Consider the following 14,642-nt stretch of genomic DNA (forward strand, 5'->3'; position numbering starts at 1 on the left):
GGCCTCTCGATTACTGTTGCCTCGACTGACGCATTTTTCTTGTGTTTTGCAGACGTAGATACCCCAGAACCAGACGAGAAGTCGTTGATTACGTACGTTTCGCAGCTGTATGAGATTTTCCCAGAGCCACCTTCTATTCATCCACTCTTTAACATTGTAAGTCGGGGTTTCATTTCAGCATTAGCAATGCAAAATACTTTCATTTTCTCGTTTTAACTTAGCGTTAAATGCCCTTCATAGTTATGGTTGACGCGCTACAGCCTCCGGTACCAAGCAACCAACCAACTGTTCTGTTATTAAAACAAATGAGTGATTATGTTTCATCAGTGGTGTAAACGCAGATTATTTTGTGTGCAGGAAGCCCAGCGCAAACTCGAGGAATACCGGGAAATGGCCACCACCCTGTTGCACTGGATTCGTGAGCACATTACCATCATGAAAGACAGGAATTTCCCCTCCAACACCATCGAACTCAAAAGAATGGCCCAAGAAAGCACAAGGTGAGTCTTGATGATATTATTATTATTATTATTATTATTATTATTATTATTATTATTATTATTATTATTGAAATTGAAACCCACAAAAGTACTCGAGTTTAAAAGTAACATGTAAATATTTACAAGTAAACAGTTATACACAGGAATCTTGTGGGTTTCTCTTTCCATCTTCAGAAGAAAACTGAAAGAAGTTTTTGTTTGGTTCATTATTATTATTATTATTATTATTATTATTATTATTATTATTATTATTATTATTATTATTATTATTATTATTATTATTATTATTATTATTATGCTTGCGTTTGCTACTTGGCAGCCATTCTGAGGCTACTTGAATCAATGTGTGAGTACGCAGAATGGTTTATCAGTCATCACATCCTGATTTTATTTTATACACTTGTGATATATGGTTATGATTGTTTTTCTGTGCAGATTCAGACAGGAAGAAGTTCCACCCAGATTGAGAGACAAGAACACCTGTCAAAGACTTTACCGTGATATTCAGAAACTGCTCGACGGCAGCGGCTTCTTAGAAGACGAGCTCGCCCCAGAACTCCATTACAACAACGTCGATGCTGAATGGAACAAACTCATGTCTCTCTTCCAGGAGAGGGACGATGCCCTCCACGATTCCCTGTCCGGGTGAGTTCACGTAAAAGCACTTTCGAGTTTTAGAAGGCTTGCAAGCCGTCAGAACTGTATGCCCTGACCGTTTGCTGAAACGGTGATGTAAAATCCGTACGGCGAGGTGAAGCGGTTTCCTGTTTATTATTGAGTTTCATAATCATATTTATAATATTTATAAGTTGTGTTATTTTGACTCGCCGTCCATTCCCAGTGCCGACCGCCTGCAACGTCTGGCTGAGAAGGTTCACCGAGAAATCAAGCAGACCGAAGTGACTTTGGAGGAGGTCGAAATCCGCATCGAAGACGAAGCCAGGAGGGTCGAAAGGCTTCACCCCATGGATGCCAAACGAAACTGTGATGCCCTGGACGGAGAGTTGGCTCAGTGTGAGGATACCATCAAGACCCTCCACTCGGATGTCAAGGTCCTCCGGGATGGGCACTACCACGAAGCCCCCATCCTCCACAAGAGGTATTGATTCTCTCTCTCTCTCGTTTTGTTCAGTGTGTTAAAAAAAAAATGGCGCTTAATACTGAGGTAATAGAGGTTCCTAGTCGTACTTTCTTGACGTTATATCTTTTCGTCTCTACAGGGTTGTGAAATTAGAGGAGCGTTATGTAAGCGTGAGGACACTTTTCGAGAACCGCCTCTTGATCGTGTTGAACAACAGATCATTTACGCAGCAAGAATCCTACACCACGACCAAGCGAATCGTCGTCTCCGAATCTCGACTTGTCGAAACGAACGAACACTTCAGATTCCTGCAGGAATGCATCAACTGGTGCAAAGATAAGTTGGTGAGTTCGGGGGTCGTTGCTGTGCTTGGCTTCTGCAGCAGGAATACATTTTCAGGGTCATAAATGCCAAGAAACCTTTAACTTGAGCTGGGTGCAAGTGTAAAATGATTACGGACGTAACTAACTTGTACTTCTGTCAAAACGCTTGAGAGTTAAATTTGTTGCATTTATGCAACTCTGTACAGTCATTAGTAGTATGTAAACATCCTTTCGCAAATGGAAAGTGTAATAATTGTCATTTGGCACAAACATTAAGAGAGACCACTTCTTAGCTTTGCGTCGTTTTAGGTTAGAAGGATGTTGAAACTTGTGGTAAAAAAAAAAAAAATAACCCTTTTGGTACATTGTCTACCTGAGAATATTTGCATATTGCGTCACTTCCCTTTTCAGAAAAAGCTGAATGACAGCGAATACGGCAATGACCTTGCAGCTGTGGAGAAGGAGTACGAGAGTCATCAGAAAGAGCACAAGATCATCCATCAGTTCCACACCAATGTTGACCAATGTGCTCAAGCCGAGGTGAGTTTCAGTCGACACTCCCGTCCCTTTCCTGGTTCTGATTCATCATCTGCCAACGGAAATGCTCTTCTTCAACAACGCTTCCACTATTTATTTTATGCAAAGACAAAGTTCAGATGGGGCATTACATCTGTTGTTTATGTTGGACCAAAGCAAAGTCCTTGAGAAGTATATATTATGAACATTGGACTCGGTTCTATGAAATTGCGCTTTTTATGGGCATGACTTTGTGCTCTTATGATTTAATTTCGATGTTCCAAATGTGTGAAATGACGTAACGCATGAGCATTTATTATACGAAGTTTTTTCATATTTTTTGTGAAAGACATTTTTCTTATTTTTGTAAATGTGTTAATAGCTCTTTAATATTAGTAACTCTTTTTTTCATGTTTTTTTGTAAAAGACTTTTTCTTAATTTGGTGTTAATAGTTCTTTAATATTCGTAACGCATTTTTTTTCCTTCTGATAGAATAACTTTAGCGGCGAGGAACAGCAGGTCTACATCAACCTTCTTTCCCAACTTCGAAAGATCTATGCCGAGTTGCTTTCCCTTAGTAATAAGCGCGTCTCCGACTTGCACAGCCTTCTAGACTTCCTTCAAGCAGCCACCCAAGAACTCATTTGGCTCAACGAGAGAGAGGAGCAGGAACTCAACAGAGACTGGGCCAACAAGTCCCTCAACATCGTGGACGTTGAGCGCTACTATGAGGTAATCGAGGAGAGAACGTTTTGCTGATTGCACCCACACAAAAATGGCTTTCGTGGGTTTGTTTTGTATTTATATTCCGTTCCTTGATTTATTTGTGAGTTTATTTTTAACTCCGATGCGAATGTATCCGCAGAAACTCATGGGCGAATTGGAAAAACGGGAGGTGCAGTTCAGCGCTGTTCAGGATCGTGGAAACAGCCTGGTGATCGGTCACCATCCTGCCAGCAAGACCGTGGAAGCTTATCTGGCCGCCATGCAGACTCAGTGGCAGTGGCTGCTCGAACTTACCTTGTGCCTTGAAACTCATTTGCAACACGCGTCACACTACCACACTTTCTTCACGGACGTCGCCAACGCCGAACAGTGGATTATGGCGTAAGTTGTTAATTTAGCCTGGAGCACCTTCTTGGAATGAAAGATATAAGAAAGGCGTGTGCTCGTCAATTTTTATTCCGGAAATGATGACATTTTATTGAAAAAAGATTCTAATGCCCTTTTGTTGCTGGTAATGAGATTCCCAAAGATTTCTCGGCCTTTGAAAATGATCTCGTGTTATTGCAGGCAAGACGAGAAACTAAACTCGACCTTCTCTGTGACTGACTTCGGTCTCGATGACGGGGAGCAGCTGTTAAGGGAGATGCAGGATGTTCGCGAAGAACTCACTCAGTTCAGCAATACTGTCGACGAGTTAATCAACAGAGCCAAATCTGTTGTTCCTCTTAAACAACGTCGACAGACTTTAAGACAGCCCACGACTGTAACCGCCATCTGCAATTACAAGAAAATGGATGTAAGTATGACTCATTTAAGTTCTTTGACTAAGCGCGACGAGAAGCCAAAGAAAAGTTTTTGAGTGACATAGTCAGGCAAAGTTCGTGGATACAGGTGAAAGAGAAAGAGGATCGTGGTGGGAAATTGCAAAAGGACAAATATTCTTCATTAAAAAGATTATTCTAGGCTAAATGCGTATTTTCCACTATCGACAGATAAGCATCAGCAAGGGAGAGCGTTGCACCATCCACGACAATAGCAACAGGGTGAAATGGAGCATCGTCACCGGCTCGGGCAACAAAGGCCTGGTTCCTGGCGTCATCTTCACCATCCCTCCTCCAAACCAGGAGGCCATTGATGCAGCCGAGAAACTCAGGAGGCAGTACGAGAGGTGCATAGCCCTCTGGCAGAAGAAACAGCTGCGCATGCGCCAAAACATGATTTTCGCCACCATCAAGGTTGTGAAGAGCTGGGACCTTGCTCAGGTAAGATAGCTTTCATTTTAGTCACGTTTTGTTTTGAGTACTTTCGTCAAATTGTGTCTTTCTTGCTCCTCTCCGGATTTGGACCCTGAATGTGGATACAGTTTCGAAGACAACTAAAATAATAGTATCAACACACTTGGACCATGATGGGGAAGCTGAAATAACGAGCCCCCAAATATTCTTGTCTGTTTTGTGAAGAAAAGTGTATGGATTATTTTCTAAATAATTACAAATAGAGAAATAAGCTTAGAAGATCGCCGTCCGTCTAGTAGTTAATGACTGTGAAATTTTAAACAGTAAAAAAATGCGTTTTGTGGAAAATTACAAGAACAGTGGTCGATATTTACTAAAGTTATTGAAACGCATCAATAATGAGCATGACGTGGCCGGAGTTGCTTCATGCGTGCAGAAAATTTTCCGCGGTTAGATTTGTTACTGTGTTTTGTGTTTTATTCATGGACGGAATGGCCAAAATGACGCGCTCTTTCACTTTTGCTTGCAGTTCATTGCCATGGGACCAGACCAAAGGAACGCTATCCGTCGGGCCCTCAACGAAGACGCCGAAAAGCTCATACAGGAGGGCGACCCCAACGACCCCCAGCTGAGACGCCTGAAACGCGAGATAGAGGAAGTCAACCGGCTTTTCGACGAGTTCGAACGCCGTGCAGCCGGTGAGTACACACACTCTCTCTCCTGACTCGCCACACTTACCTAGTCCATATGGAGCCGCCACAAAAGACCCTCTGTCCCGGTGCAGCAAAGTTTTTCCCTTGTGACGTGTGGTCTTTACTTGGCCTCGCGCTTCTCGGATCCTGAAAGACTAATGTCTGGATATACCTTTGACATATTTAGCAACTTCCTTACTTAAAGTTAAAATGATTTTATTCATGAAAAATGAATTACTTTTGGCCTCAAATCACGCCTCTTGCTACTTTCATGGAAGGAAGAGCAGATATCGGGCACAGAACAACATTTGTTCACATCTTTCATGTTAATATATATATATATATATATATATATATATATATATATATATATATATATATATATATATATATATATATATATATATATATATATATATATATATATATATATACTGTAGACAACCACATGAAAGGTGAAAATTACAGACCAAGTACCAAGCGCTTTCGTGCATTGCGTACACTTCTTTGTACCCCGAAGAAGTGTACGGAATACACGAAAGCGCTTGGTACCTGGTCTTTAATTTTCACCTTTCATGTGGTTGCCTACATATACATTTGTCACGTACAGTTTGGTGACTTATTGCTGATATATATATATATATATATATATATATATATATATATATATATATATATATATATATATATATATATATATATATACACACACACACACACACACACACACACACACACACGCGCGCGCGCTTAATCATTTCGTTCCGAAAAATTCAGGACTTGATATTTTCGACGGTTTGCTGAAAAGTAGTGAAGTTTTATCCAAAATAAAACAATTTGACAGAGGAGGCGAGACATTTGCTTGTGTACCTGAATCTGGAGCGAAGGTTACTGAGGCCGTCACGAGCGTTGTCATAAAAGGATCCTTTGCGAGCGCGTTTTACGAAAGTTCAAAAAAAAAAAAAAAATATACCAGCATGCCAGTCAGTCAGTCACCTCGGTCTTGGATTGCCGTTGTGAAGTCCCGAGATGTTTTTTAAGTTGACCATTAGTCGAGTTTTTTTTTTATATATGGTGATGTACCGTGAACCTTCTTATATGAAATTTTTATGTTACTGATGTAAATTACTATTAAGTCAGGATGCCGATTGTATTTGTATACAAACAGAATTTTCATAATTAAACTGAGGTATTAAGTGAAGCGGTTAAAGAATGAATATGCCACGGAAGTGGGGTGTGTGTGTGTGTGTGTGTGTGTGTGTGTGTGTGTGTGTGTGTGTGTATATATATATATATATATATATATATATATATATATATATATATATATGCAGATAGTGTGTGCTTTTCTGTAATGATACAGTTCAAAGTTAGAGCCTTAACTTTTACACTCTCTCGCGCGCGCACACACACACATGTGTGTGTGTGTGTGCGTTAGTGAAATTTTGTCACACGCGTGACTTTTTATGCTGCTATTAAGCCACGAATAGATACACACACATATATGCATATGTATACATATACTGTATAGATACGTATACATATATACATATGTATACGTATCTATATGTATGTATGTATGTATGTATGTATGTATGTATGTATGTATATTCGTGGCTTAATAGCAACATAAGGAGTCACGCGTGACAAAACTTCACACACGCACATAAATATATAATGTATTTGTGTGTAGTGCAGTGCATACACGCATAAAGTACAAATGGACGGTGAAACCTTACTACACAAAAGATATACAATTACTGACGTCGATTATATATATATATATATATATATATATATATATATATATATATATATATATATATATATATATATATATATATATATATATATATATATAATAGTGTGCATAACGCCAGTAAGCTGGTTCCCCTTGTAGGAGTAGCTCCAGAGGAAACAAGCAAGCGGTCACCGTCGCGTTCGCTTGTATTCGTTGATTAGAGAGCAGCGAAACCCTGTTCTGAAAGCTTCCACAACCTCAGCCTCTTCAATTAAATCAAAGACTCATCAGCCGCCCGTCAACCTCCTCCTTCTCCTCCTCCTCCTACACGCAATGCGCTTTTCAACTATTGTCTTGCATGCACTCTCGCCCTTCTCCTCCACAACATCCCATTAAGAACCCCGGTTGTCTCGCTCCCCCTTCCCCCCAGAAGGTTATGAAGTCTGTGCACTTTTTATCAGCCTAGCTTCTGTTTTGTCCGCGTGACCAAACCGCCCAAAGATACTGTGGTCCATCTTTTCACCTATTTTAATATATATATATATATATATATATATATATATATATATATATATATATATATATATAAATATATATACATATATATATATACATGTATATATAATATATACTGTATATATGTATTGTGTGTGCATGCATGTATCTGTCTAGTCAAACGGGGTCAACATCACTTTTATTACGACGTTTTCTCTCTCTCATATATATATATATATATATATATATATATATATATATATATATATATATATATATATATATATATATAGAGGTTTGCCTTTTCTGTTGAACTGCTCTGTGGCCACAGACCCATACTGGGAACGACAGATCAAAATGTTACCTTGAATCATTCTGTCGCAGTTCATTCTCTTGCCTAATTGTATGTAAGAGACTTCTTTGGCACAGAATTCTTATTAGGAATTTATTTGCAGGTTTAAACTGTTGCTGGAGGTGTCTAGATTATTTTGCAAGTCATTTGTTGACAGATTGTACGTGTACGGAATAATGAAAATCAATTTTTAAGACCTGAATCATTCTTGCTGTCTTCCAGTTTTATGTCATTATGCTTAGTGCCACACAACTGTGAGTGCGTAAGAAATTTAATTCAGCTAACCCTTTTTCCCGGTTAGGTAAAGCTTGATGCGAATAATCGTCATGTTTTAATTTATTCTGGGAATCTTACACATTATTTTGGGTAGTGTTCCCTATCTGTGTCATCGCGGGAAATACACACACACACACACACACACATATTATATATTTATGTATATTACATATATTGACGTTTGGTAGAATGAGTCAGCATTTAGGGTGAAATGATAATAGGGGGAAAACGCGTGATATACCTCTTCGATATCGAACGGTTAATCGCTTTCAAGTCTGCGTATTACTACTGCTCATTTGGTTAGCATTGTATAAGTTGATGCATGTTGCGTAATGCAGTGGACGATGATGTCACAGAAACACTGCAGTAGGCAGAGGTGGAGGAGGAAGAGGAAGAGGGATTGATTCAGCAGAGAAAATGGGAATTCTTCTGGAGCGCCGACCGAGGTGGCAGCACTGCTTTGACTTGACCGGCGAGATCCAATATGGCTACACGGTCTGGGGAGCACTTCGTCGCTCGTCCCACTTCCCCAGGTCGTCCTCCGCGGTGCAGGCAGTGCCCCGCCGTCCTGTGTTTCCCTCCGAATCACTGATGAATGATCCTTGACGGCCGTCGAGTAGGATTAGTCAAGTATACGGCTGTAGGGTATAGTTTGTGCCAAATCGCGTGTGTGCAGAGTGTAGGAGTATTCTTGTGATCTTATCTGTGATATAGAGTGGTTGTGAACAAACAAACAAACATGATTCCTCGCTACGGTTATATGAATGTATTGGGTCAGATTTGGGACGCCCAAGGGAAAATCTTCAAGTGTAAATTAAAGAAATCAGATCAAGACGAGTCCGATGACGACGCCTTAGAAGGAACGGTTTTATTTTTGCACAAAGTGGTTTTATTAGATAATTCCAAAGACTGTGACGTTGCTCATTGCAAATGCAGTTGTCACGAAGAGAAGACGACCAGGAGTGACGAGGATCCATTTTTCGGAGACAAGGAAAGCTTTGATGACAGTGGAATCACTGCCGAAACTGATCATGACAGGTCTTTAACTGGTAAGGAATGAATCAACACACAGAGTTCAGTCACGAAGGGAGTTGGTAGGCATAAGATTTTGCTGCTTAATAAGATTAATGGTCATTTTCAGAAGACTAATTTCCATTTTGAAATGTCTGTAATGACGGTAGTTTCGTTGGCTGTGTAATGGGTAAACAGTTTGTGTGCGTGTTGCTAGGTTTCAAGTACATTTCGTTCGTCTTTTTTTAAAGTACTTTGCCGAACTTAACCTAGGACATTCAAAGTCTAACAAATACACACTCACTTACACACACACACACACACACACACACACACACACACACACACACACACACACACACACACACGAGCCTATCGCAAGAAAAACTGCAAGCATTGCTTCTCGACTTATTTTACTTTCACAGAAAAATGGTATTTAACTCAAATTTCATTTCAAATTATTCTTATTTTCACGTGGTCATATATTGTCTCATTTCGAATATGTGCCAGTATGAACACTGGCTTTTGATCTGTTAATGACTGTGATTCCACATGGGTAACCGAACTAACCTAGTACCATTGATATACGGTAGTAGCACGAGACCCGCCCAGCTGAGGGATTCCCATTCGGTGTCTCGAGACACGTAGCGTGTCAGTGGAGACATAACCACTCCCTACAATACGTTTCCTGATACTGGCAGAGTATTGTCGCTTTCCTCTAGTAATCCTAATCGATAAGTTTCAACAGTCGTTAACTGGCCCAATTATGAAGAGAGCAGGATATCCTCGCTGCCCATGCGAACTGATATTTGCCCCAATTTCCTACGCTCGTCAGATACAGAAGAATCAGCTGTTTCTTCCTGACCCTACCTGTGTATTGAAGTGATTGTTTTCCATTCCATGATTATTTTCGCTGGCCCTCCTGTGGTCCTTCTGCGGGCCCTCATTTGTTTGTCATGTTCCCTAGTTTACTCAAAATTTTGGTCGTCAATATCTGTCATTGTTTTTGGATATATATACGGCTTTTATTAGACAGTTTGCAAACTCTAAAGGTTTATGAAGAGAAACAAGCGGCAGGTGCCCTTGTATTATTGATCCAGACTTTGGTAGCGTTGCCGAGCGTCGGCGAAGACTAGCAAGCGAATTGAACATTTCCAACCATTCCCATGTTGTTTGAGATGGGCTCCCGTCAGCTTTCATTTGATCCATCGGGCTGGCTCTTGGTGCTGTCAGCTGATTGTAGCTGCCTTTGAATATATTGTTCTTTAGGGCATATCTTTGATTTTCTCTTTCTTTCGCAAAACTTTTTTTGTGAAAGCCTGCATTGCAAATAATTATATAGAGACTTCAAGGTGTCTTCTCGAAATTGTTCTGGGCCTTAAATTCAGTAGTTTCAGATCGTGGTGCAGCTGCATCGTCTTCAACATTAAACCACAAATTGTGAATTATTTACTCGATTTTTGTAATTTCACGAATATCCACAAAATTTGCAATTATTCTAGTTAGGCTTTGCTCTGAATGTACGTAAGTTCCTTGTTTGCGTTATCTTTGAGAGCAGTGGTTTGAAAACAGTAAACACCCAGCAGATATCGTTATGTACCAAATGCGCACTAGGACATGCACTTGTCAACCAGATCTGTAATAAAAATAGTAATGACGGGATAATGACGATAATTGTTGTGATGCTGATGAACAAAGAATCCGAGAGCAGCATGGTAACTTGATTCCAGTTTTAAGGTCTTCATTTATTGCAGTGTTGTAATGGCTCCATACTCATTAATAGGCCCATGTATGTAAGAATAAGATTAAGATATATGTTAGGGGAGGGAATGGTGATGTTTCTCGAGAATTCTTGTAATAGTAAGCACTTTTACCAACATTATCTGCTCTCACATGAGACATTTATGGCTTTTTCCTTATTTGTGCACGTACGATGTGAATGTTAGCAGGTTTCTTAAACGGATTATCCCAAGATGCCTTGGAATGTTGTTCGTTAGTTTTGGTATATTGCAGCGTTTCACGCATTTATTTTGAATTTTAAATTGATGGATTCCAAAATGAAACCTGTTAAGGAATATTGCTTTCATGCTTCTCACAATTCCTTATTGTTGAATGTTGCAGCATTGTATGGATTGTTGAGAATAACCCTTACTTTAAGAAGCATTAGGTGTTAGCAAGTGTCAATGAAGTTGTATTAAATGATAAACAATAATGGGAATAGGCATTGTAAATTGACTTGGGAATAATTCGCTAAGGAAAGCAGATGCATGTCTAAATTAGAGCGACAGCTGTTTTATGGGACAGCGAAAAGTAGTGAGAATGCAAGGAGGCATTGATGGCGAAAAAGTTAATAAAATTTGAGATTAATGATCATAGTTTTATATACGGAAGTGGGTGGCAACCGTTAGTCATAACTGATATGCAGGTTATTTAGTCAGCCACGAGGGTCGCAAACACCGTGGCAATCATGAAAGGTAATTGTCTCTGTGGAAATCAGAAGGCCACGGTGTCGTAATGAATGAACAAGCTGAAAATATTTTTTAATCGTATGGTTTTAAATTTAACCGATAAACTGAAGAATAATCAGAGCAGAGGAAGAATAAGTAAATTTCCGTCAGAACAAATAGACCTATGTTAATCGGATGATAAATATTGAAGATGAAACATGGACCGTATTATTTGCGAGAGACGAGCGTTTCATCATTTCTGGTATCTGAAGTTACTTGACTCTGATTAGGATCAAAGTGCAATTTGCATTTTGCGGAAACTTCATTTTCGGCCAGTTATGGGTTGCTTAGGGTTAGGCCATTAATGTTTGCCAAGAATACTTTGAACTGCAGGCCAGATTTGTCGGTCTTTATAACCTGCAGTTCAGTTCTATATATATGTATATATGTATATATGTATATATATATATATATATATATATATATATATATATATATATATATATATTTTGTATATAAATAAACTGTAGGTTATAATGCAAAACAGGTGTAAGTGACTGGTGGCTTCCTGAAAGGCAGACCGACAAATCTGACCCGTTACTTACTGTGCTGCAGTTCAAAGTATTCTGGAATCTGGCAAACATTGCTGGCCGAACCTAAGCAACCCATAACTGGCCGATGACTATGAAAGTTATAAACTTTCGTCATTGTGAATTATATTGGTTTGAATCTTGAGTTCCAGTATTTCTTTCATCTTCAGTTTCTTTGTTTTCGAGTTTCTGTATAAAACAGACTGCCTCTGTAACCTCTCTGCATGACGTCAGCTCCGGATATGGTTGACACTTGATTACTAATCGATAGATTAGCCTTTCCTCCTAGGTCTTTCCGCTTCCTGCATCTTGTTTGTGCGTGTGTTAGAGAGAGAGAGAGAGAGAGAGAGAGAGAGAGAGAGAGAGAGAGAGAGAATGGGGGAGGGGAGGAGGGCATCATTTTTATCAGCCTGCTTGAAAGGACGGTTATATATTAGGCCTATAGATATTATCAGCATCTATTTATGAAAATCTAGGATGAATGAAGTCTTAACTGACTTTGTAGAGTATGACATTTTATAGATTTAAAATCATATTTGTACTATAGACAAATTTCATGGTGAACCTGAAGTTGGAAGAATACTTAGAGGACATTGTTTTTAAATACTCTGGAAAGTTTCAGGTATGTAAACTCATTATTTAAAGTAAGATTTTTAAAAGATAAGTTTCTTTTGTGTTTTCCTGGTAATGTAGGAGGGATAACTTGTATCTAAAACTAATGAAAATTTCGTTTAGTCATGAAATACCGGCAAAGAAGCCTTGCCGGTAACTGATTAGCCGGTATCGTGCGTTTAACGGGTCGGAATTGGGTTATTCGAAGGAAGACTGCGCAGCTTTTGAAAACGTACACGGCAAAAGAACTTCGCACATAACCCTGTTCATATAATAATTTGCTTGCCATGCAGAGCTTTGTCCCCGATTATGCAGCATTAATTTTACTAATGGGCTCTTTGTAAGACACAAGAATTGTGGTAGGTCTTGCACGTTGACTAGCGCGTGTCGACAAAAACAGCCTTCATTATGCAATGATGGTTATGCCTTTGTTTCTCCCGTGCAGAGCCTAAACCAGGCACCGTGTTGGTCGAGCAATGCAACAGCTTGAAGGAGTATTTGGACATGATGGAGAAGACGCTCATCCAGAGGTGCCTGGCTGCTATTCCCAGGGACCTGGACCTCCTAGAACAGTTGGTCATCGAGCACAAACAGTTCGAGAATGACCTGTCATCGCACGAACTGGAGGTACAGTAGTGATGGACATTAGTTGTCGATACTGTTGTTTTATCCCGAAAGTACTCTCGCGTGTACCTTCGTTTTGAGATTTTCCTTATGTCTATTTGAAATTTAATTTGACTTCTTGCTCTATCAGTTGAGGGTTCATTTGCAGTGGTACACGAAGTATACTTTTGTTGAGAACTACTCTAAATGTAAACATTTTATGGATTTTCTGCCATCATTTTGTTTCCCGCTGGTTAGTCATTTTTGTCACAAAAGCAACTCGGTCTAATCGAGCAGTGCCATGAGAGAATAATTTGAAATCGATTTCTTCACTTGAACTTGAAGGTTGAGAGCATTCAGAAGAACTACCAGAATCTGAGCAGGCGGACCCCAGCCATCCAGCGCACTGTGGAAAGTATCACTCAGCAGTGGGATCGCATATGGCAACTCTCACATGTATATATTGAAAGGTAAACAAACTAACGTTGACTATCAGGTACTTGGTGAATCCTAGAGTATCATGTTTCATTTTCCCAGTACCGTGGTTACTCATTTATTGAAAGTGATGGTATGTAATGAAGATAGTCGAGCTGGTGATGACATCTTAGGAATGGCTTCTAATGGTACCGCTTCTGGGTTTGCCCTCGCCACAGGATGAAGTGTGTGGAGATGGTTGTGACCGGAATAGAGGAGGGAACGCAGGTGGTGTCCGAGGTGGAGTTGAAGTTAGCGGAACACCAAGATTTGCCGGATGAGCTGGACGATCTCGAACATGTACACAGAGAACTTCTCGATATTCAGCAAATCGTCCAGGACCATCAGGTATGCGAATAAGATGATTCCCCGCATTGTTAAGGCATCCCTTTGTATGGAGATTCACCACGGATGTGTTGACTTCAGTAGGAAAATCCGTAGCTGTGCCATCCCACTTGAGGTTTTGATCTTTGTTATTAGATATTATAGAAAGGTCATCATTCAGATTTGTTTTTGGAGAACCTCTTATCTGCTTCTTATGGTTAGAAGTTTCCCCATTTTGTTTTGTCGAAGTTTATAGTTTATTTTTAATGCCTTTGGGTAAATATGTTGACTTTTTTAAGTGAGTATTGTCACTTGTTTTATTCAGACAGTGTATATTGCGTTAAGAGGAAAACATCCGCACCAAAATTATATGCAAAACGGAGATATATGTTAGTGTAGGGTTCCATTGTTCTTTATGAACAGCAAAAAATTGCTTGTGGCAAAAAAAAAAAAAACACACACCCTTATACATAAACATTTGAAGGAATGAGTTTTAAAGAAACGTGAATGTTCTAATTTTTCCGTGTAATAATGGTGGCTCACAAAAAAAGGTTGCGATTTCGTGTCCTTTTGGCAGTGATGATTTAAAGAAAGTATTCCCCAAAAGATTCTTCCGTTCGCCTGTCAGTATGAGATCCTTGTC

The 14,642-nt window shown here is 39.6% G+C and overlaps 1 protein-coding gene across 50 annotated transcripts in view; it reads left to right on the forward strand.

The window, feature by feature from the left end:
- shot (dystonin-like protein short stop) overlaps nt 1–14,642 on the forward strand; it is a 536,542-nt gene that overhangs the window by 412,460 nt on the left and 109,440 nt on the right. For all 50 annotated transcript variants that reach the window (XM_067119440.1, XM_067119430.1, XM_067119416.1 and 47 more), the window contains 14 exons: nt 53–156; nt 358–500; nt 936–1,145; nt 1,342–1,599; nt 1,721–1,925; nt 2,316–2,444; nt 2,914–3,153; nt 3,287–3,528; nt 3,715–3,943; nt 4,140–4,409; nt 4,912–5,080; nt 13,044–13,225; nt 13,547–13,671; nt 13,855–14,023. In XM_067119440.1, the coding sequence (XP_066975541.1) occupies nt 53–156; nt 358–500; nt 936–1,145; nt 1,342–1,599; nt 1,721–1,925; nt 2,316–2,444; nt 2,914–3,153; nt 3,287–3,528; nt 3,715–3,943; nt 4,140–4,409; nt 4,912–5,080; nt 13,044–13,225; nt 13,547–13,671; nt 13,855–14,023 (2,675 nt within the window). The remainder of the gene's footprint in view (nt 1–52; nt 157–357; nt 501–935; nt 1,146–1,341; nt 1,600–1,720; nt 1,926–2,315; nt 2,445–2,913; nt 3,154–3,286; nt 3,529–3,714; nt 3,944–4,139; nt 4,410–4,911; nt 5,081–13,043; nt 13,226–13,546; nt 13,672–13,854; nt 14,024–14,642) is intronic.

This window comes from Macrobrachium rosenbergii, chromosome 17, assembly GCF_040412425.1.
Source record: "Macrobrachium rosenbergii isolate ZJJX-2024 chromosome 17, ASM4041242v1, whole genome shotgun sequence".
NCBI classification, from domain to species: Eukaryota; Metazoa; Arthropoda; class Malacostraca; order Decapoda; family Palaemonidae; genus Macrobrachium; species Macrobrachium rosenbergii.